The 25,100-nt window shown below is 36.7% G+C and overlaps 1 protein-coding gene across 2 annotated transcripts in view; it reads right to left on the bottom strand.

Annotated features, from left to right (window-relative positions):
• The window catches only part of ZNF292 (zinc finger protein 292), a 33,599-nt gene extending 8,778 nt beyond the window's left edge, over positions 1-24,821 (bottom strand). The window contains exons 1-7 of one of the 2 annotated variants that reach the window (XM_087943816.1): positions 24,656-24,821; positions 15,830-15,984; positions 15,621-15,699; positions 14,921-15,056; positions 6,602-6,804; positions 5,006-5,142; positions 357-498 (exon numbers count right to left, since the gene is read on the bottom strand). In XM_087943816.1, the coding sequence (XP_087799942.1) occupies positions 357-498; positions 5,006-5,142; positions 6,602-6,804; positions 14,921-15,056 (618 nt within the window). In that variant the 5' untranslated portion in view covers positions 15,621-15,699; positions 15,830-15,984; positions 24,656-24,821. The other variant, XM_026666536.2, reaches the window with a different exon arrangement.
• Between the last annotated feature and the right edge of the window lie 279 nt (positions 24,822-25,100).

The following is a 25,100-nucleotide window of genomic DNA, read 5'->3' on the forward strand; positions in this document are numbered from 1 at the left end:
AGTCCACTTAACTTCCTGTAAAAAGTTGACAAGTACATTTTTCAAAGAAATATTGAAATCTATGGATTGTGAAAGAAAAAATAAAACTACACAGAAAACAATTATCACATTTGCTGAATATATATCTGAAGTTGTCCAAAGGTCCCTAGCTATTATCTTCTAATTGCTACAATAATTTATTTTACGAATTTTATCTTAAGATACCTTAACACATTAAAAGAAACTAACATCTTCCTATCTGATAAGGCCTTCTTATCTAACTTCATGTGGGATCTTAACATTTAATATGATTTTAATTGGCAGATTTTATTTTAATTTCACACAGTGATAAAAATAATTATCTTACACATATTTACCTCAGAATTTATTACTTTAATCAGGAAGAAAATGTGGTACACAGTCTTTGTTAATACAGATAGTTGACGGCATCTCTCCAAATATATTTGTGTAGAAGGTTCTACCCTTTGCTGTAGTTTACTCCAGAAGAGAGTCAGTTCCCTGAAAATGAATTTTACCAAAAATTAACTGTATTAATGCTGAAATAACACCAAATTAGTTTTTCTAACTAATTTTCAATTGCTGCGAAGGTAGGGGTACAAGAGGAATGCCACAAGACTATTACATACTATTATTTATTACCATTAAATGTTACTTTTCAGAGAAATAAGTTTATTCTTTAAAACCACATCCAACACATAGGGTATCTAATGTCTATGGGATCCTTTGTCTGATCACCTGCTTGGTTGTGGAGCCAATCATGTCTTCTATTGGGAAATTTAAACCTCCTTCAGTAGGGCCATGTCTAATAAAATCCAATTTAGGATCTTCATAGTAACAATGGACTTGTCCACAAATGGCCAAGGTAATCTTGGCTCCAACATATATAGTCAAGTTAGACCTTGTCACTATCTCAAAACATTTATTATATTATAGCAATAGCAACATCACTTACATACCGCTTCACAGTGCTTTACAGCCCTCTCTAAGCAGTTTACAAAGTCAACATATTGCCCCCAACAATTTGGGTCCTCATTTTACTAACCTCAAAAGGATGGAAGGCTTAGTCAACCTTGAGCCTGGTGAGATTCGAACTGCCAAACTGCAGACAGTTAGCAGTCAGCAGAAGTAGCCTGCAGTACTGCACTCTTAACCACTGTAGCACTATGGCTCATATAAGCTGAATGTGAATAGCACTATCATCTTTTCTCTGCCACTGTCAAATCACTTTCTGATCCAAATGCAAAATGACTGCCACCCATTTTATATGCATGATTGAACATGGTTCACCCAGATCCTTTATAGAACTGCCTGGTTTCCAGCAGTATGTGGTGATTTTCTGATACTCTATCAGGCAAATTGGTTGAATATCTGTTCTGTAACAAGCAAGAGGCAGCACTTAGGTTGTTTATGAAATTACTCCACAAATGGCCTTTCTCCAATCTCAGAGGGCTCCTTTATTCTCAGAAGGCCTCTGGAAGATGAAACAATAAGAATGCTGCTTGAAGTACAAGTGGACAGCAGCGAAGAGGGATTCTGACTGAACACAGGTACATGCCCAGTTCTGGCCTATTTCAGCAATAAAGTTGTTAAGTTGTGAATCAGCAGCTCTTTTGCAGGTGATTAACCTTTCTTTAGCGCTAAGAGCTACCCAGCAGAGTTACCATTGAGCCCTTGTGATTAGTTAGGACATTTTGCTTGCATTCATTTAAATCTGGAGTCTACTTGGGTGGGGTCTTTGTAATGACTGGGGCATTATCCTGTGCCATTACCTAGGATTCTTTCTGGCATGTAATTTTCTAAAAAGTGGGCACAATGCCCCATCAGTTATTTGATACCTATCCTTTGGGAAGCTGGAGGGAAAGATAATTTCTAAGATCTGAAAGGCTGTGAATTCCTTGTTGGGGAGGGGGCAAGGCCAGCAGCCCTTGAAAGTATACTGGTATGTTCTTCCTCAACAGGCCCTCCTTGGATCTGAAGATATTAGGACAGCAGTCACCAACTGGTGGGCCGTGAGAAAATTTTGGTGGGCCGTAGAGAAATCTCACCCCCAGAGCACCCCCCAAAGCAATTAATCCAGGCTGTGCAGAAACACAAGGGTGCACTGCCCACATGGCCCGTGGGGACCTCCCCGCCCACTCACTCCTTACCCGGCAAACTTGCCTGCTAAATTGTTATTTTTCCTTTTCCCGACCATCATCTGTTCTGCTGTGCCGGGAGATTTAGATTAGCTAGGAAGCAGGAAATGGTTGGATTTCTTGCTTTCTAGCTAGTCTTTAGATCTTCAGCTCTGCTTTTAAGCACAGCCAAACCTCCCTTAGGACTGAAGGTTCTATTATTCAGTGCAGACTCACAGCAAGCAAATTTGAGAGACTGAGCTAGCCGATGACAGATAGATAGCTCACTGAATGATTCTGTGAGCAACTAAATCTGTCTGCCTGCTTTGGGGTAAAAATTGCTCTTTTTTATAAAAAAAAATATCAATATTTAGACACATGGTGTGTTGTGAGTTAATTTTGTGAGTTTGCTTGCTAGCGAATTTTATGTGACAGACAGAGCTAGCCATTGGCAGATAGATAGATCTCTGAATGAATCTGTGAGCAACTCAATCTGTCTGCCTGCTTTGCCTGATTTTGGGTAAAAGTTGCTTTTTTAATAAAAAATTCAATATTTATATAAATATTTATAATACTTACATAAAAGCCATGCCCAGCCAGCCACATGACCAAGCCACACCCACAAATTAGGCCATGCCCACAGAACCAGTTAGTGGTCCCTGGGATTTAAAATTATGAGTTTGGTGGTCCATGAGGTCCAAAAAGTTGGCGACCCCTGTATTAGGAGACTATTGATTTCCAACCTTCTCTTTTTCGCAGAGGTTATTGAGACAGTTACTCAGAGCCAAATACAGGGTGACTTAGACTAAATTTACAGTATTACCTGGATCCTGTCAGGGTTCAGATCCAGGCAGGGGGAAGATACATTCCTGGAGGATCATCTTCATTAAAGATCTGGACAGGGATAGAATACCTGTCCTGGTCACTTTGCATCTCCAAATCATCCTTACTAGTGTTGACAATGGTGTTCTTCTAGACCTTCTAAAGGGGTTGAGGATGGGAGGCATTCCTCTTTTTTTAGTGATTTCACTCCTTTCCTGGTGGAGGGTTCCAGTTGTTGGTAATAGGGGAATAGAGTTTAGCAAGATGGTTGATCCCTGGTGGGATGCTGCAAGAATTAGTTTCTTCCCTTCTATTATTTGGTATCTACATAAAGTCCCTAGGGAGATTAACTGGCAGGTTGAGGTCTGGTATCATTAGCATATTGATGATATCCAGTTTTACCTGAAGACCCCCTAGCAGCACTACAGTTGCAGTTGAAATCTCTCCTGAAGATTGTGACAGTCTGAATGGGATAGAATAGATTAAAATTCAACTCCAGCAAGACAAAGTTATTGAATGTACACTAGGACTCTCCTGGTGTACGGTCCCAGTAGTGATTTTGGATGGGGTTGCATAACTTGCATTACTCTAAAGAAATAATAGATACTTCAGATGAGCAAATTGCAGCCTTATCCAGGACATGAAAACTTGGTTATGATGGCTCATGCCTTCTTCACCATTAACTGAGACTGCTGCAATACATTCTAAAGACTTTAAAGACTTGTGAGAAGCTTTAATTGGCAGAAAATGCAATGGCCTGGTTGCTCACTGGCAATATTTGGTAGGTTAACATTATGTCTTACACTGGCTCCGTTAACTTCTCAGTGCAATTTAAATTAATGGCATTAATTTATACAGCTTTTAGGACTTGGCCTCAAATAACCTGTAAAATCACATCTCTCCACTGGAGTTATGACCTAGTCAATATTATTGTGACAGGAGAAGCAGTTGCTTGTTCTCCACTTTGGGGTCAAAACCCACAATAATTATTTTTCTGTAATAGGCTTGGCCCTCTAGAATGATTTCTCGTTAGAGGTTCATTTAGTTCAGACATGAAGCAGAAGCAGAAGACAGAACTCTGTTGAAGGCCACTTGGGAGAGGATGCCACTTAATGACTGCTAGTGGATTTAGGTATATTTTTTGGTATTGCTATGTATTTTGCATTTTATTTTCACTTTAGATCACAGAGGTGTCTGTTCAGATTGCAGTAGGATAGAAATTTTAAATATTTTTTTCTGAGAGCATTCTACTACTCATTAACAGAAGAATGAATTCCAGGGTCACCCCGTTGGCATATAAATTTAATAAATAAATAAAATTGATAGATGAAACACCATGTACATTTTGGCAGAAAAACACAATCCTTTAAAATGAAGAATACTCTTTGTGAAATTATGGTGCTCTTTGCTCTAAATTACTAAAGATGACCATGACGAAAAAATGTAATTTTTGTGTTTGTTAAGGGGATGAAACATTGTTCATCTAAATCCTTCCTGAGGCTGGAGTTTAGTTAAAAAATAAAGAAATCTACACAACATACTTCATTATTACTCTTCAAGCATTACTTATGCTTTTCAGTGTATAAAACATCCTGAAATATTAAATGTCAACATTTTCAAACCTAAGTTAACTTTTCTAAATACTAAAAGTAAAATTTCAAATGGTACCCTAGAAGAATGGGAAATTTCAATATTAACTGTGTTCTAATGTAAGTTTAGGTTTATTTAAAAATTCTGGTTATTACCAACAAATGGTAATACAAACATATGGAACAAGTAATTTCATAACCACACAAAAAGATGACATGAAATGCAGAAAGGATGATAAAAATCATGTCTGCAACATGTATTAATAGAACATTAAATTATTAATGGAAAAAGATACCCAGAAACTGATGTTTTGAAGACTTTAAAACTAATGTTGCTATATAACAATCGATATGCTACATGACCTTTAACTTTTTTAAAAATAACATCAAGTGGATTAGTTATCTGGTGATAAAAGCCTTTATTTTACTGCTAAATGTGACACATGCTGACCACAACAGAGTCCAACAGACTCAACCTACCATGCACAATACATCTCTCCTTGCTGTAGCTGCCGAGATAAGAATGCTGCACACAGAATCAGAGCACTCTTTTCATCTCCTTCTGATTCTAGATTACAGATCATTTCTAAAGCATCTTTACAGTCTATATCTGTAATCTGTAGGACAAGACAAATCATGATCAATAAACCTTTATTTTCAAATGAACAACAATTTGATACTAACATTTCAAAATGCTGGAAACTTTCAAAAATAAATGGGTTGGATCTTAACATCTAAAATTAAATGCTAATTGAATTATCTTCCCATTACACATTTATTAATTATCCTTTTCTTCCACATTAATATTTTTCATTTCTAATAACCTTAGAATGTTTTGAGGCAAGTCTTTCAAGGTGCACATGCAACCTTGGTGTTTCAGATAATGTGCCTATATCAGAGTTATTTTTCAAAAATAAAACGAATTCTTATATATTAAATCAATTATTCAAACTGTGATTCTATGCATATTGTGAAAGAAAGAGACAAAGAGAATCTGCCTTTCAGTCAGGCTTGACTCTTAGTGACCACAGAGTATTTCCTGGTTTTCTTAGCAAGGTATTTTACAACTGGTTTGCTATTGCCTGCTTCCTGGGGTTGAGAAAGGGTGACTGGCCCTAGGTCACTAGGTTACCAGCTGGCTTTGCACCTAAGGCGTACTATAACTCATAGTCTCCTACTTTCTAGACTTCCCACCTAGTGCAATAGCTACCTCAATTACTTCATATCTCAAGTACTGCTGCAGAAAACCATACCCAGAATTATCATTTATTATTTCAATACTTTAAAAAGTAGAAATAGTCTTTGACTTATGACTGTTTGCTTAACAATGATTCAAAGCCTTGACTAAGTGACTTATGACTTATACTCACACGTACAACTTTACGCACATCCCGATGGTCATTTGCAATTTGACCTCTTGGCATTTGGCTCACATTTAAAGCTGGTTACAGTATCCCATGGTTAAATGATCACAATTTGCAATATATTTTGCCAGTTTCCACAAAAAACCGCCCCATTGGGAAAACTAGATTTAATAATCACGATTTGCTTAATGACTGATGACTGCAGTAAAAATTATTGTAAAACTGGGTCCAACTCAATTTGTAACTCCAATGATTTATGACAGAAATTCCAGTCACAACTGTAGTAAAAGCCCATTTGGAAAAGCTGGATACACTTAACTGATTTGTTTCAGTGGTTCCCTTAATGACCACCATAGATATTGTTGCACAACTGGGTACAACTTATGATTCATGACAGAAATTCTGATCCCAACTGTGGTAACAAGTTTAGGACTATCAGTAACAAAACATTTTTGTTAATCAATTGCAAAAGAAATGCAAAAATCGGAAGACTTAATTCCTGCAAACCACAATTTTGTCTTTTTGCTCTTGTTTAGCAACCACAATTGGGGCTGGCAACTTGGTCATCAAGCAAAAACAGTCACTAAATGAAACTGACTATACTTCTGACCTAACTTCAGTTTATTTCATAATTTTCAGATAATGGTTTCCAATATTTTCCCCTCGAGAGAAAGGAATTTTGTTTTGAGAAACAGACATAAAATGTACTCACCTCTTGCATTAGTTTTTCATTTGGTGATCCAGAACAAAGACAGACTAGATAGGTTTGCTTAAAATTGCCTTTGCTGCTGATTTCTGGATGGTCTGAGCATAGATTTGCTAAGGCAGTTGCTTGAGATAATTGCTTTGTTTTCATCAAATGCTTAATACGCATATCCAGAAGCACTGGGCCTTCGAAGGCTAAAAATTTATTCACTGAAAGACAGACCATTGCAGGCAATATTATTTCCCCATATAATTAGCATATAAAATCTGCATAACCCTGTTAATATGCAAGACAAATATAAATATTATTAGAAAAACTGTAATGATAGAAAGACCAATAAACCAAATGCCTGGACAAGATACAGTCAATTTAATTCTAACAAGGGCAAGAATCTCAGTTCTTCAATGTCATGACCATCTTAATTGTACAGTTATATAAAATTATAGACTGAAAGCAGACCTAGGCCAGTATTTGACTCTCATGAATGATTCCTATGTCTCAGCATTGACATAGTCAATTGGGTGATTTTGTTCATCCTATGCAAAACAGGTGTACACAAACAGAAAATGTGTTTGGCTTCAATCTTTAAACAAATACAATATGTTCTATAAGTTCACTGAACTCTAAATTGATCATGACTTGGCAGAAACAAAACCCGGGACATTTTGTTGTTCTGAGGTTTGACCAAAAACATTTCTTTTTGCAAGGATGCAGAAATGATTTCACAGAGCAAGTAGACCCCAATCTTCCTGATAATTTCCTTTCCCTCCCTTCTTTGCATTAACTGCCAGCGTCCCAGTGTAGCATATTTTTTCAAATACTTCAATTTACCCAATCTCTTTACTTTCCCTCCCTGTAGCTGTCACTGTCACCAAGATAATATTCAATCCTGAATCCACGTCCCCTCACCACAAACCAACCACATTTCAAACCATATCCAAACAAATATGCTATGGACACTAACCAACTGCAAAAAATTACTTTTAAATTGTTTTCAGTATGCAGTCAACCCTCGCTGAGGAGACACTAAAATCACTGTAGTTTAGGAAAAACCCGAGGTACCATGATAGCATGCAGAAGAAATTAGAGAGTGAATGGGCCATTTAAGACTGTTTTTCTTTAAGCTGTTGATATCATAAATCAGTAATTAATTTATGTGTAAAGTGGTAGAAACTGGGTCTTCCGAGGAAGAATAAATGAGAAACTGAAGAAACCAGATGGTTTATTCATAGTTGTGACTCATCTATAAATATAAAACTACTGTACACAATACAGGAACAAAACTATACCACCAAGAATAATTTTAATTAATAATAAACTCAATTGCACCACAGACTTTCCCCAGCCTGGCTGGATTAAGATGTCTTATAATATGAAAACTGATACAGGTAAACCCATTGCTTTAATTACTTTAGCAAGATGATGAAATTAGATAAATGGGATAGATACCAGTGTCATTCAACTAAATGGATACTGAACTTTCTCTTCTGTAATGAACTCCTTGCCTACACCCAAATGTGTTCCAAAACATGGAGAAAATGGGGGTGAAGGGAGTTGCTGCTAGAGAATATTAACAAACTTTAGATTTATCCAACTAGTTGTCCTTATCCAACTTGATATTACAGATGGAACATAATCCGTTATTATTTATTAGAGGAAGAAAAAACAATCATGATATAATTAATAAATCTAATGATAACTAAATTGATAAAACATGATTTGCAAGATTCTTACAAGAAGAAAAATACATATAGTTTAATAATTCAGATTAATATGGGTGACCTTATGATTTATTTAAGTAAATAAGATAAACATTTTTAAACATAAGAAATAATCACTGTACACTAATGTAAAACAAACATCAGAAATATTTAATAGAAGAAATTAAAATGTTTTATATGAACAATAGAAAGATTAAAATGTAGATGCAATTTGACTGTGAACACAAAATGATAATAAAGGTTCAAAATCATCATGATTCAGGTCTATGGTTCAAAGTAATATAGGTCTAGTGCCAAAAAAGGTCACCTCTTAGGTTCTAGTTATGAAGACTAGCCATAAAAATGTTCCTTAATTAATTGTTAAAGTGTTATATTACATAACATTTTGTATACTAGGATAGAACACAATAAATTTAAGAAAAACATTCCAGCAAAAGGCAGCCATTACAAAAACGATTAGCAATACTCATCTTAGAACTATACTGAAGCAGTGAGTTATATCCTTCTGTTATCAAAACAAAATGACTAGACAAACAAGCAGGATTTTAATATGTAGCAGATAATAAATATCATATAGAAGGTACTTGTTATTTATTTTAAAAAACCTTTCCTTTGATGTCACAATCAATTGTATGTAGAAAATGGCTTCCAATCATCATCTTAAAATTGAGACAAATTGTCCACAAAAATTTGGTGCCAGGCTTTTCAGGCCTTCAGCATAAGAATTACCACAAAAGCAAACAAGAAATCAAGTACATATCAAAATGAATGTTATAAGACTCCAATTGGTGTCCTGATTACAATCTTGTGCATTCTGCACTAGCTAAAGCTTCCCAGTTTTCTTTAAAGGCTGCCATGTGTATGATAGCTCTGAAGAAATATAACTCTATTTTGGCTTATAAACTTCTGAAAAGTGAAACTATATTTGACGATGATAGATGAATCAGATCCATTAAGAAACACAAATAAGTACTCAATATTTTTGATTAAAATGTTTTTGTTCAGTACCCTATAGAATTCACTGTAAGAAAAAAATGTTTTACAAAGGAAGAGTTTTTGTATGTAAGATTTAGTCCACAAAAATAGTTTATCAACAGTTTGTTATAAAATGGGAAATAATAATTGCACTTAGACTTCTATACCGCTTCAGTGCTTTACAGCAGTGATCCCCAACCTTTCTTATGCCGCAGCCCGGTATCCCCAACCTTTTTTATGGCGTGGCCTGGTACCGGCATTAGCTGGGCGCCGCCATCTTTTTGATGAAAAAGTGCTTCCGGTGAGGTCACCGGAAGCACTTTTTCATCAAAAAAAGATGGCGGCGCCCAGCAAACCAGCGGCCCAGTAGGACTTGTTCCACGGACCGGTACCGGTCCGCGGACTGGTGGTTGGGGACCCCTGCTTTACAGCACTCTCTTAGCGATTTACAGAGTCAGCCTATTGCTCCCAACAATCTGGGTCATTTTACCCACCTTGGAAGGATAGAAGGCTGAGTCAACCTTGAGCCGCTCAGAATTGAACTGGCATTGAGCAGTGAGTTAGCCCTGCAGTACTGCATTCTAACCACTGCACCACCACGGCTCTATATAACATATACAAAAATATATATAAAAGAACTGGATAAATTGAATAAATAAATGGAAATTATAAGCCAGAAATAGTTCTCCTAATCATCATATTCTATTCTGATGCACATGGCTCAAAAATACTTGAACCAAAATAAATATTCACTTTATATGTTTAAACTTACAACTTGAAATATTTTAAATTAGTTTACTAAAAAAAATAATACTAAGTTATGTTTTCATATCAGAAAGCTGAATGCATTCAAAGAACTTTCTGAAATTCATGTAACTATATTTCAAATTAAAATCATCCATCCATTTTAGATTTCTTATTAGAAATAAACATGTCTTTCAAATCTGAAAACATTAATTAGAAATGTTTGGTTTAGTATGTTTCTTAAAGTGTGCTGGACCACAGTTTCAAAATTATTTGCCAGCCTAAATCCCATCAAACAATTGTGAGAAGTGGTAGTAGCAATGAATGCATCTATTTTAATTCTTAATATATAGATATGAATAAATATAATCCATACAAACAAAATCTCCTTTGGGGTTTTCCATAAATTTTAAAAGTGGGAAGAAGTGCTAAGAAAAAGTATAAAAGTTTAATGTCTAAATACATATTCAAATGCTAAACTTGCTTAATATTTATTCATAGTCTCTCTGTCTTCAAATAATCTGGTAATATATTAAATTTGCTATTTTTTAGCCTTGTTCTTCCACCCACAGGAACTAATAATCCTTTAAACCACAATGTTTATCATTTCAGGTTGTTTCTCTTGTGTTAACACAGTTATAATTGAAATACGATACAAAAGGACCTTGAGAGTTTAAAATGTATTATTTCCAACTCAAAAACAGGAACTGTAAGTCACGTCAATGTTAAAAAATATGTAGAAGTGTTAATGTCAAGGTTTACATTATTGTTTATTTCCCATATATCTGACAATATTTAATCTGGAATTTTAACTTGTACCCAAGGAATACCTACATTTTTATTTATTTATTTCTATCCCATCTTCATTATTTTTACAAATAACTCAGTGTGGCGAACATATCCAACACATTTTCTTCCTCCTATTTTCCTTACAACAACACTGACATGTGAGTTGGGCTGAAAGTGTAACGACTGGCCCAAGGTCATCCAGCTGGCTTTCATGGCTAACGTAGGACTAGAACTCGCTGTCACCTGCTTTATTGCCTGGTGCCTAAACCACTAGAACAATCTTTAAATGGCTGTAATTTTTATTACAATTGTATCACAAAAGGAATTCCTTCAAAATACTGCAATATGGACAAACCATAATTATTTGCTCTATTAGTTTGTAAACAGTGCTATGGACAAGCATAATTAAAGGCATTAGGGCTATGCAAAGCATGTAAGGGGATGTTGTCTCACCTAATGATCATGGCATTTAGTTAACAATGGCAACTGGAACTGCAGGGATTTACTTTATGACTGCATCACTTAGTGACAGAATTCCAGTCTCAACTGCCATCTTAAATCACCTACCTATAGATGGACTACCTATAACTCAATGGTAGAAGCAGTAGCTGTCTTCAAGTTCCTACAGTGCTTGTTTAATTTTTGTAAGATCTACTACTATTTGGAAGGATTAGCTGTAATTTTAAAAGATTAATGTTTTAAAAAGGATAGCTTGTATAATAGTTCTACCAGATTCTTTAAAAAATAAAACCTAACTTGCAGAAATTAGTATTCGGCTAAGAAGCCCAGACATAAAGCCTATACTGAATTCACCATCTGAATTGAAAAATTTCTACTTCCACGCATTAGTATTTTTGTCTTCTCTTACACACTGTATAGTCCATCTTTTTGTGAAAGCAGAAAAAAGAAATAATAAAATTCACAACAGAAAAAGACAGCACAATTAGGCAACAAGTTCCAAATTAACCAATTATGGTATCTTCTACCTTTAATCAAGCAGGTTCCAAAAATGAATGTTTCTTCATATTAATGGAACTTCTATTTACCGTATTGCAGGCGTATAAGACGACTTTTTGCCCTGAAAAACATGCCTCCAAGTGGGGGGTCGCTTATACGCCGGGAGGACTCCGACTCCCACTTCGAGCTTGAGTTGCAGCCGGGAGGGAGGCTGGGGGAGCGGTGTGTGTGTGTGTGTGTGTGTGTGCGGGTGTCACTCGCCACGCGCTGCGCAACCTTTCCCCTCTTCCTTCCTTAGCGGTGTGGGGAGGAGAGGATTCAAGATCCTCACGTGCGGCGTACTTTTCTTTTTCTTTTTCTTTTTGCACACAGGTTTTGCATGCGGGCGGCTGTAGGTTAAGGATGGGGAGCCCCGGTGGGTTATCAGGTTTTAGGGTGCTTCCAACATGTGCGAACGGTGGGAGAGCGGAGAAGAGAGCGGCGAGCGCCCGCTGTGTGAAATCCTGCCGTCAAAGCAACACTGGGGGAGGCAGGGTATAAATTTACCAGGTTAATGTAGCAATGGTGATTAATGCCCAGAACATTGTTTGCGGGTATTGGGGTGTGTGTGTGTGTGTGGTGGTGGTGAGGAGAGGTTGTCCTTTGAATGCGGAAAAGTAGGTGTGACCTTGTGTAGGAAAATAAAGAGATCCTTTTAGCGTGTTTGGCTTCTTTGCCTCCCCTCGTTCGTTTGACGTGGACATAATGGCCTTCGGGCGGGAGGGGAAGAAAACGGTAGCTGGATCATTTCAAATTTCACTTACTCTCCTGCCTCACTTCAATATGTCTGAGCGACTCCAGATACTGGAAGACTTTTTGAATGAAAGTGTTACCTCCATATTTTTTTTAAAGAGGGCCACTTGGGGAAAAAAAAAAGATTCTAAGGAATTCCTTGTTTCTTGATTAAAGAGAAGGCATTGAATATACTGTTCCTTGGCAGCCTTTTCAGTGTCCGGTTTTTGGTGTGTGTGTGTGTGTGTGTGAGAGAGAGAGAGAGAGAGAGAGATCAGCTGTATTGAGAAGAGAATGTTTCCTGTGTTCTCATTTTATTTACAACATATTTTACGCTTAATGGTAAGCAATGAAAAATATTTTTAAAACTCATTTCTAAACTCCATAGCTATTTGCATATTCTTGGTTCAAAATTGGATTAGCTCATTTCAAAATTGTCCAAAGCAGAAAAGTGCGTCAAAAAAAAAAAAAAAAAAGTGCAAAAGTGGAAGGTGTGTGGAAGAGGGGTAGTCTTATACGGCGAGTATATAACAAACTCTATATTTTGAGTGGAAATGTTGGGGGTCGTCTTATACGCCCAGTCGCTTATACGCCCGGCAAATACGGTATTTATTTTTGCCTCTATAAATTCTCCAGAACTTGAGAAGTACAAAGGAATGGGTAGGGGTGAGGATGGGGGGAAATTACCAACTGATGCCATTCCACCAGTGAACCAACTCAATAAATCTAATCTTTCTACTCTTCCAGTTTTAATCAGATTATTCTAAAATAATAATCATTTCACTATGAATAAATGGAATATTAATATATTATTAAAATATTAATTTCACTAGTATACATTTATTTACACATTAGAAATAAACCTACAGTGCAAAGAAGCCCCCGTTTGCCAATGAAATAACTTAGCTTTTTAGGAATTAAATTTTAGCAGATTTTAGGCCATTTACCATTCAAATAAAAGTATTCAACATTACCTTCAGAAAATATCTATACTCCTTCTTTGCCTTCTTCAGTTTGGATAGCGGTGATCCAGCTTGCATCTACAGGTAATCCTTGTCCATTCATTCAGTGACCATTTGAAGTTACGATGCCACCAAACAAAGGGACTTATGACTGGTCTCCAACGTTACAGCAATGCAGCACCCTGGGGCCCTATTATCAAATTTTGGATGCTTGGAAGCCTGCATGCACTTAAGGTTTTATATGCTCTTCAATTTGACCCACCCACCTATCTTCCCCCATCCAGGTCCTTTTTATTTTTTATTTATTTTATTTATTAAATTTGTTTGCTGCCTATCTCACCACAAGTTGAGTTTTACTTCCTTTTTTCTGCAACCTGAGAGAAAGTTGAAGCGGAGGTCAGTATAGCAGGGCAGGAGAAATGTGAGATCCTGGTCTAACAATGATGCAGTCCTATTTTAACATATACAACCAAGACTACCAGAAGTGCTGCCACTAAGCAGGGTAGTCACATGACATTTTGCCTAATGACTGCTAGGCAACCTAGACTCTAAATTGGGGTTATTTATTGTTTATTAATTGATTGACTGATATGTTACCCATCTTACCTGGAGGTGACTTTAAGTGGCTAAAACAATAGTGGCATTTAAATTGATTAAAATGGACAAAAATGGAGCAGGGAGCAAGACTATTAAGTGTGGACTACCTGTAACCACTCTCTGTTTAGCTGGTAAGGTATTTGTAAAATAATAATAAAAAAGAATGTTTTTCTTATTTCAGGAAGGACTGAAATAGGTCTAATACCTACGTGCTTGGTTTAATAACAAACGTTGTAAATTTCACATCATGTATATTAAAAGCACTTCATAAAAATTACTACTAAAGTTTCATCCAACCAATCTATGGGGTGGGGAGGCATTTACCGACAGATGAGGAATTCCAAGGGAAGGGGAAGAATCTCTAATTATATGAACACTCAATCTTCATATGTGAACAACTATGCAGCCAAGATATATTGGACTTGTAGTACTGTAATAATAATGGAGGTGCTGGCTCCTTTCACATTATAATTCCAAAATAATTCATTATAAGAGTAGTTCTGGATAGCATATTCTTTCTTATAAATATTCTTCAGTGTGGTTTCAGGAAAAAATATATTAAAAAACTGTTGTTTTTTGGTATACTAGACACGATTCTTTATATGCAATTGCAGCTTATCATCATACATGAAGATATCTGCAAGCTAACCCCCCCAAAATAACTAGTTTGAGATGATGAAACATTTGAAGAGATATAGTATCTTCAAAATATTTGTGATATAAAAATATTAAAAGAGCAATATCCTTAAAATATTTTTTTGCCGATAGAGCAGTAATTAATCCCCCCCCCCCCCAAACTATCACCTTACCCTTATCCCAATCCAGTAGCTGTTGGGAAAGAATGTTGCGAAGAACTGGATTCTTCCATGCTCCATCCTCTTGGGCAAGAACAGATAAAATATGTAATTGATGGCTGCCGTTTTGCATTAATTTTGTATGTGCCATCTGGAAAAAGAAGAGCATTTGTTATATAACAAGTGACAGAAAATTATACTTGCTCCAGCATTTTTATCCTCAAAATCCCAACACTTTCACTAATTGCCATGCTTAAAAACATAATGCAAACCTACAATTTTTCGCATGTTGACTTAAACCCAATGAAAACTTGTAAATAAAATTATGGAATTATCTAGTGATCTTGATATAAGAACATTGTAACATTTGTTTATTTAATTTGCTGCCTTTATTGTAATTATACAATATAAATATTGTCCTTGTCTAACGTTCTATTCTCATCTTGAATACAGAAAATTCTAATTAGAATTACAAGTAAGGGCAGTACGGAATTCTAAAATGTTAAGCAAAGGGCTAAATAATGACAGGTTATTAAACCAAGCCAGAGCTCCCTTATTTTACATTTAAATCATTTTAAGTAAACAATGACAATCATAATGATTTTTAACAATGAAAACCAATTATCTTACAGGTTATTAGTACTATTGCATTGGCACACTTGAACTTTATTTTATGGAACTGATGTATACACTAGCTATAAAATAAGATACCCACTTGAATAAATGATTGAAACTCTTTCCATCGATTTTCAGGCAGTTCAAGAGGCAAGCATAGCAAAAGTTCAGCATAGCTTCTGAAAAAGCAAATGGAATAATGTAAAAGTCAGCATTAAGTGCCCAGAAAAGAGTTCTACTACTTTTTAAACTTAATAAATGTGTGCTTTAAAACAAATTAGAAAACAAAGTTATATATAATTTACTTACAGAGCTAAGCGTTCAAGCACAAAGGCTACATTTTCACACTCGGAGGTAAGGTAAGGTCTTGCCTTTATATATCCATGGATTGCCTGCGTGTATACCTCCAACAAAGGCAATGGATCCTCAGATGTCTTCCACTTTTCTGCATATTCAAGAAGGGTCTGTTTATAAAATAGAAATTTAAGTCATCATGAAAGAGTAGGTTATAATTTGGAGAAATGGCATTTAGCATATCAACTACTGTTTTCTGAGCATACTATCCACATTCTTAGAACTAATGCATCAATAGACAAGATTTTATTCCTTGAAATATTCAATTTCAAGATATGTGGAAACAGAACATTTAGAATCTGACCCATAGAATCCAATATTGCTGTACCATATAGTACAGACTCTATAAAAAGCTGTATCTCCCAATGGTTAGTTACTGCAATAGCTCCAATCAGCTCAATCTAATCCTGCTACTAGCTTTTGGACATTGATTAGGCTGTATATGATATCTAATTATTGATTTCTAATTATGCTCAATATTAAGATACTGAAGGAGTAGACGCAAGAAATAATTTCAGAACACATAAGATATTTTCAGCTCTATAAAAGGTCACGTTTTAACAGCAATGATAATGAAATTTTAAAATGGCAGTATAGTGGCCCTTGATTGAAATATGCAATAGAGAGTGCAGATTATATTATATACTAATGGAATAAGGAAGAACTTTTCAACATATGACAAGAGCACAAAATGATGAATTTTTTTAAAGAAACAATCTACTTTGATATTGTAGTCAATTAAGTTTATTACACTTTCTTTAAGGGTTAGCACCTGCAGTTGAATAAGCTGTGCATTAGGGCAACACGACGACAATCCAACCTGCTTCAAGATTGGATTCTTAAATTTGAAATGAGACAAATGTATGAATCTGGAGGGAACTCAAATTCTGGGGCATGAATGTGAAAAAAACAAGAAACGCTGTCTCCTGTTGTCTATCATGAAAAAGGTTGTACTTTAAAAAAAATCAGAATAGGATGATATTAGCTTTAAAGCTCTGTTGTTTTATAAAAGTTTTTTTCGCAACACATCTTCACAATCTGATTCTTAAAGCCTGCTCCTCTTTTCCTTTTCATCAAAACAGGGCTGATGGATTGCTGTTAAGAGGTGATGACTACCACATTTCAAACTATTGATACTTGATACTTTGAACTATGATATTAACAAAACATAATGTAGTGAAAGTTGAGGCAAAATGGATCCTATTATAAAGGGTATCTGCAACAAATTTCAGGCACATTGATAAATTTCTGTGCAAAAGGAAGAGATGGTTAGCAACCCATTGCTGATTGTAACTAACCCAACTGTTGAGAATTGAGGACAGGGAAAAGTCAACTAATTATCTTTTCCTTAAAATATCATTTTTACAATAGACAGATAGATAAAACAACCACAACACCTTTCTTTTCCCCATGTATGGGAAAAGGTAAGCAGTAATGGAAGAAAATAGCTAAAATAGGATTCATTCTCAGGTTCTCATTTCTATTCCAATCCCAGGATGCTGTGACTAGATAAAAAGTGTCAGTCACACACAAAGGTTCACACTGATTAAGATCTCATCAGACACTATGTGCACAATTATTAAGCAAGTTGTGTTTTGGAGGATTAATTTTATTATCGAACAACTACAGTCCTCTCGATCAATTCAAAATGTTAATAAACCTCAAACCAGAATATTTAAGAAAATAAAAGTGAGGTTTTGGCTTTCCTAGGAGAATATCTATGTGTGCACAATTATTGGGCAACTATTATGCAGAATTATGCAACTAAATGAAAAATGAAAATTTGTCCATCTCACTCGTTTACTTGCATCTGTTAAAGTGAAAATAATAAAGAACTAAAAATATACAAATAAACATTTCTGACATTTCAAAATCAGTGATCAGTATAGCCACCCTTCTTTTCAATAAGAGTCATAAGCCTTCCATTCATGGAGTCTGTCAGTTTCCTGATCTGTTGACAAGCAACTTTTTGTGCAGCAGCAACCACAGCTTCCCAGACATTGTTCAGAGAGGTGTACTGTTTTCCTTCACTGTAAATCTCCCATATAAGAAGGGCTCACAAATTCTCAGTACGGTTTAGGTCAGGTAAGGAAGGGGCCCCTGTCATTGTTCTGTCATCTTTAAGGTCTTTACTGGCTAGCCACACAGTGCAGTACTTTGATGCATGCGATGGAGTATTGTCCTGCATAAAAATCATGGTCTTCTTGAAAGATGCAGACTTTTTCCTGTACCACTGCTTGAAGAAAGTGTCTTCTAAAAACTGGCAGTAGGTTTGGGAGTTGAATTTGAATCCATCTTCAATACAAGAAGGTCCAATTAGCTAATATTTAATAATAACAGCCCATACCAGTACTCCACTGCCACCTTGCCGGCCTTTGAGTTGAAGTGGAACTCTGTGTCCATTATTGATCCAGCCATGGGCCCATTCATCTGGTCCATCAACAGTCACTTTCATCTCATCAGTCCATAAACCTTTGAAAAATCCATCTTCAGATGTTCTTTGGCACAGTCTTCCTGTTTCAACATGTGTTTATTCAGTGGTGGTCAGGTTTCAGCCTTCCTTGCTTTGGCCATGTCTCTGAGCACTGGACACCTTGTACTTCTGGCACTCCAGTAGGTTACAGTTCTAGAATATGACAGCACTGGAGGATAATAAGTTCTGGGTAGCTTCATGTTTAATTCTTCACAAATCTTTACCACTCAATATGTATCTTTTTTTCTAAACACATTTCTTGTGGCCCTGTTGACTATTTGCAACAAAACATTTAATGGTTCTGTGATCATACCCCAATATTTTAGCAATTTCAAGAGTGCTGCTTCCCTCTGAGAAACTTTTATGTTTTTTGACTTTTTGGAGTCAGTTAAATCTCTTTTTTGGCCCATTTTGCCTGAGGAAAAGCAGCTGCCTAATAATAATGCTCACCTTGATATATGGTGTTGATCTCCTTAGGCCACACCCTCCCTCGTTACACAAATACACATCACCTGATATACAGCTTGGAGGGAGAAATATGAATACAAATGATACGGTCAAAATACCCATTTGCCTACTAAATGTGCACACAGTGTATTTGGAAGTAACAACGCTCAATAGATAACTGGTACATATAATAGTACACACTGCCAAAAACTAGCTAGAATGTCAGACTAAGCCTACCGAAATCCAGGACCATTTGTCTTGGTCACAAACCTCACTAGTTGCCTTTGAGCTTCCCTCTCTTCTGCATAATTTACCTCATATAATTGTTTCTAGGATTTAAAAAAAATAAAGACAGAATAGCATGCAGTTCCCTAAGCTCCTTGGAAAAAAGACAGAATAAAGGTGTCATATATGGCATAGCCTCAACTTAAAAGAGCTGGGATGGGGAGAGAGAACACCTATGAGGCCTAACTAGGAAGCCTTGAAAGTTTAAACCATCTTTCAAACTGAATACATTGCCAATATGATTCCTATCCCTGTATCTGAGATGTGACTCAAGTTTGGAAACCCAGTAATCACTCTAAAATATGGTTTACAATTACTGTTTTTTAAGCACCCTCTTAAATTTAAAAAAATGGATAAAATCTTCTAATAAAATTGGTAAGAATTCAAAGTATTGATCACTTTTGTTCTCTTTTTGATTTTGAGCTTATAAATAAAGCTTAATGATATCATTAGGATCAGAACCTTTTTCTGACCCCTATATAATACAAGCACATTATGGAATATTATATCTAAAGAATAGAAGAAAAACGGAATCCACAGTTTGTTATGGATATTAAACTTCCATAGAAAACATCTCTCTGAAATCCAATTTATAGAGCTATTTCATTATGAACAAAAGTCTAAACTAAAATTCAAGCAATCTATAAATGAATTATTATCAATTCCCAGCACAAAATATACATTGGATCAAGCAACTGAGCACTAGTTTTATATGGCTACTAATCTAGATGCGGTTCCTTTCTACACTTGCTGGGGGTGGAATTATGATACCCTCAGCTCTCTTCACTGCACAGCATCAGGATTCCTCTATTATACACAAGCTAGTTAGCCAACTGGACAGAGTATCATCATATCTGTCTAAAACCTCTATTTTTGCCCTTATTGCAAGTAAATCAACTTGAACAAAGGAATTTGTCTGTGAATGCTATTCAAAAATTGACTAGAAATATGGTTGAATGCCTTTCCTTTTAAAATTTATCACTGCCTAATAAATGTGTCCTCGAGGCCAGAACAAGACTGAGAAATTTTTGAGTAGTAGGAGTTCCTTCTTGATTCTCCTATATACAACAGGGGAAAAATATGAACAATGTTCTTTTGTTTCAGTTACTTCTTTGTCTAAAAGTGCAGTCAAAGGGTATATTGGAAGAAGTGGATTTTCCTATACCCTGCCAATTCCCCACTATTGTTATTGTTACATACTGAGAGAATGATTGTAATAATTTGAAGAAAAGGTTGCTTGTAACTCATTGGCTTCTTTCTCTCACCAATTTGCTTTTAAGTTGCCTTAATCTACCCTTAGTTTGATTCTATACAAAATGGATTTTTGCTATATAGCAGAAAGAAAATTTAATGCTTAAAAATGATGGGTTATTGTGGGAATCAGACACCTCACTCCCTTGTAATTAGGATCTCTATTAAGTGACTTGCCTGTTTCCAGCAGTTTTCTTTTGCGCAAAATGGGCTTCTGCTGGAACAGAAAGAAAAATATAGGATCAAGAGAATAGTTCTCTTTGCTACTGAACCCTCCCCCTTGTTGAATAAGTAATTTATGTTATTTGTCTTAATTTGTCTTTGTGGATCGAAACCTATGAAGTGAAATAATAATTGCATGTTAGGATATCGCCGGCTCACCCTATCATTAACTACCTATCTTACATCCCAAGTTTAATTAAATAAAATAAAAACAAGAAAACAAGTTTGTACTGTGTTTACACACACTGATTCTTTTAAAAGCGACGCCATAAGAAGCATACAAAATTAGAGCAAAAGTATCCCACTAAAAGAGTAATTCCAACAATAACAACCAGACTGTATTATTAATCAGACAGTATTATTAAAAATGCTGTTTGGTAAACTATTCTGGTCACTACCTTATAGATAGATGGCATAATTAGCCAATCAAATTTTTGGAGGGTATTATTAGCTGGTTGTCTAAATAAACTTTGCAAGTAAATGCAGATAAACTTTGTATTTATTTGTATGTTTGATTATCTAAACAAGGAACTGAAATTATGACTGTCCATTTTTTAATTTTTCTAGATTTCCTTTGACATTAGGAGTGTATTTTATATTTTTCTTTATTTACTTCTGATGGTTAGCATTTGCTATTAATTAGAAAAATGTTCATTACAGATAGTCCTCAACTTATATCAGTTCATTTAGTGACCTTTAAAAATTACAATGGCACTGAAAAAAGTGACATGACAGTTTTTTCAGTTTCAACCTTTGGAGCATCCCCATGTTCATGTGATCAAAATTCAGATACTTGGAAACGGGTTCATATTTATGATGGTTGCCGTGTCCCAGGGTCATATGATCACCTCTTGCAACCTTCTGACAAGCAAAGTCAATGGGGAAGCCAGATTCACTTAACATTAGTTATGAATTAATCAACTGCAGAGACTCACTTAACAACTGTGGCAAGAAAGGTTGTAAACTGGGGCAAAAGTCACTTAACAAATGTCTCATGTAACAGTTTTGGGCTCAGTTGTGGTCATAAGTTGACGACTACTTGTATTTGTTTTAAAGCTTTTGACTGCATTTTTATTACAATATCTTACTCAAGAGTGCTATGCACAACTACTGGTAGGCCTTATTGTAGAATGACAATACAGAAATATGATGTGGGTCTCAAGACAAAGAATGATCAGCTGGAAATAAATGTATAAAATTATAATTGATACATGGCTTCAAACAAGAACTCTGTACCTATGCACTTGCTATTTTATGGTTACTTCATACAAGGATACCTTTTACTGGAGTATTTAACAATATCTAGCCATGGTCAAATGACAGGAGACTAAGTGATGATATATTGACTAACATCCACATGAAATTGAAAACATTGTTTTTAATATGAAATCCCCAGCGGAAAGGAAATGTAGGCTAGGCAAAGAGACTTGAGGTTTAAAATATTATTCAATTTTATATATAAATGACATTTTCATATGTAAAAGTCATTTTGTAATGATGTTTGCATTAATGATGATAAGAAATGGTGCATAAACTGATGCTATATAAAGAAGCTTCAAGAAGTTTACAAAATATAATTAAAGTAAAAACACTAAGATATATACATGCACAATAGCATACAGATGTCAACATTTAAATGATTAGGTGAAGTACACATTGCATCCATGAATCCTTCATAATCTGGACTATTAAACTGAACCCAGTGACTGATATATAGCATCTATATAGAGGTTGAAGAAATTCCATTATTTTAGTGAACACATCCTGAAATACTTAATGTAACGTACTGCTGACACCTTCTCACACTCCAGGAACCAACTGATATGGCAGAGGTTCATTATTATAATCTGTGTAATACTGCACTTTTTGTGAAATTGAATTTGACTCATTGACTCTTCTAGAACAAAGTTTTATAATCAAAAACTTCTGATTTAGTTACATCAAATAAGCTACTGAAGAACTAAAGTTTTTCTGTCATCTTCCCAATCGTTCCAAGAAAAGCTAGGAAATACCAAGATATTGGAAGTGAAAGTGAGCAAGTAAACTCCTATTGTATAAGCAAATATATTTGACATGTGAAGTGATCCCTTATTACTATAACTGATACAGAAATCTGGTTTGATTTTCTATTCTTGCTTTAACCCAATAATATTGTCAACACAAATATCCAAGTTTATGCAACAAAATCTGTTTTCATAACCCCCGCCCTGTGGAAAACCTGCTTATGTAGTATGTAAATTACAAAATATATAACATATTTCAATTATCAATTCAAATAAAGATACATATTGTTTGTGTTGAAATCCTGAATTTTGTTTTCCAGATTAAAGAAATAATGCTACAATAATTTATCAATATAAAAATCATTGCTTCAAAAAGGCAATGAGTTTTTCCCACTTTAAGGCACCATACACTTTTACTAAGCTCTTTCCTTTTGATAGATCCTCAATTCTAAACAAGAGCTGTAATTAAAAGGATTTAACTCCTACTTAGCCACTTTAAACTACTTATTTCTTACAACAATATTTTAAAGGTGATGAAAAGTTACAGTATATTATAATTTCAGGCCAACTTCAGTACAGGTCTGGAAACAGCGTCAACCTGAACAATTGATTGACTTTAAATGAAAGTATTGTTCCTGAAGGTAGTCCAGAAACAAGATTAAACAAGTGACTCTAAAACGTCTATGTTTCTGTAATTTAGCACGTTAGAATTCAAGTACTCTAACATCATTTTCGTATTTTGCCTCTTAGAGACCCTCTGTGAACCAATTTAGTGCACAAGGTAGTGAATTAAGTCTCAATTACAAGATTAAACCATAGCCCATAAATATTTACTGAGGGACAGAACACAATAAGCAACGAATAAAATAACACGTCGGTGTACCTTTAAGGCAATGTGAAGTGAAAGTGAGGCACATTCAGGCCACAATTCAAAAAGGAAGTAAGGTCACTTAATTTGGAAGAAGCAAGGACAGTTTGAGACAACGCACCTCCAAGCTAGTAGAGATTTCAGCTGGAGGACTACTGGTTTTTGGTTTTTATATATATATATAAATAATAGTACATATATATATACTATTATAGATATATATTATATACAGCCAGAGGTCTTACGAAGGAGTCCCATTAAGACTCCCCCCCTCAACTATGGGATACAGATGGAGGCATGCTTGGGGAGCTGATGACAACGGCACGAAGGGAAGGCGACAGCCCCAGCTCTCGCCTTCTCGTTTGCAGCGCTACTAATCCGAGGTGGAACGAAGCGGGCAAGAAAAGCCCCCGCCGGCCTTTCTCCCCAAGAACCAGCCACCCGGTTCCTCTGCCATCGCTCTCGGCAAAAGGGGGACACGGCGCTCTCTCTCTCTCTCCGCCGTCAGCAGACAAAGGCCCCTCCAGAGCCGAGGCGGCACCAACACAACAAAGGGGCCGAGTTCCGAGCTGAGCGCTAGCACCCAAGGCGGCGGGTGGGGGAGACGCAGAGAGAGCGAGAGCTGTTCCGGGCCGCCAGAAGCTCCTCTCCGGCGCAGGGGGGCGGGACACCCGCCTGGAATCAAGAGGTGCAATGGGTGCTGGCGGCGCTCCTCAGACGAGCAAAGCGCGGCCCAGCTATTAACATCGCCCAGCCTCTTCCACCGCCTCCCCCCCCAAAGGGGCTCCCTCCTCTTTCTTCCCCCCTCCCCCTTCAAAAGCGGCCAGGCCCCATCCCGACCTGGCACAGCTGCTGACAGTATTCGGTGGCCGCTTCCACGGCTGGCTGGCCGCTTTCCCTCAGCTCCGTTTCCAGCTCCAGCAGCCTCTTCTTCAGGCTCGGCATGTCCAGGAGGCCGCTCTCGCCGCCGACGCTACCGCTGTCCTGCTCGGCCTCCTCGTCCGCCATCTTCGCACCCAGCTCCGTCGCGTACGCAGCCCCCTCCCCCACCTCTAATTCCTCCGGAACGGCCTACCTCCCCTCCCGCAATCCCCCCTTCGCACAGGTCACGTGATTACACAATGCCACGTTCCGGGGAGGCGGTCACGTGAGGGATGAGGGAGGAGAGATCGGAAAGAGAGAGAGAGACCTATGCCTTTTTTTTCCCCTGTCCCCCTTCTTTCCCCCCTTACCAGGCGCTCCCTTTTCGCAGAGGGGCGGGATCACCCGTCCCGGCGCTGTCACGTGCGGAGTTGGCGGGTGCCGAATGGCACTCGCCGCCTCGTGATGTCTCTCGAGGACTTTTGGCGGCAGGAAAATAAACGTCAACTGGTCGCTTCTCGGTTTCCTTTCGGTAGCGAGAGCTCCTTTTCATTTGTGAGAGGAAAAACGTCGCAATTACTCTTGCAATTAAAACTAAGTGGCAAGAAAAGGAAAAACCCTTGCAAAAACTAAAGTGGCAAGAAAAGAAAAAACCTTTGCAATTAAAACTAAGTGGCAAGAAATGGGAACTCTTGTAAATAAAAACGTTTATTTTAACGTGGATTGTACGCTTGAGATTTCCCGTGGGAGAGATTGCCTTTATATTGGTTGTCCTTCTACAATATTTGCAAAATACACCACTGCTTCAGCTGACCC

The sequence above is a fragment of the Notechis scutatus genome, chromosome 1 (assembly GCF_049901735.1).
Source record: "Notechis scutatus isolate UNSWTSFEM ecotype Mainland chromosome 1, rNotScu1.2, whole genome shotgun sequence".
NCBI lineage: Eukaryota > Metazoa > Chordata > Lepidosauria > Squamata > Elapidae > Notechis > Notechis scutatus.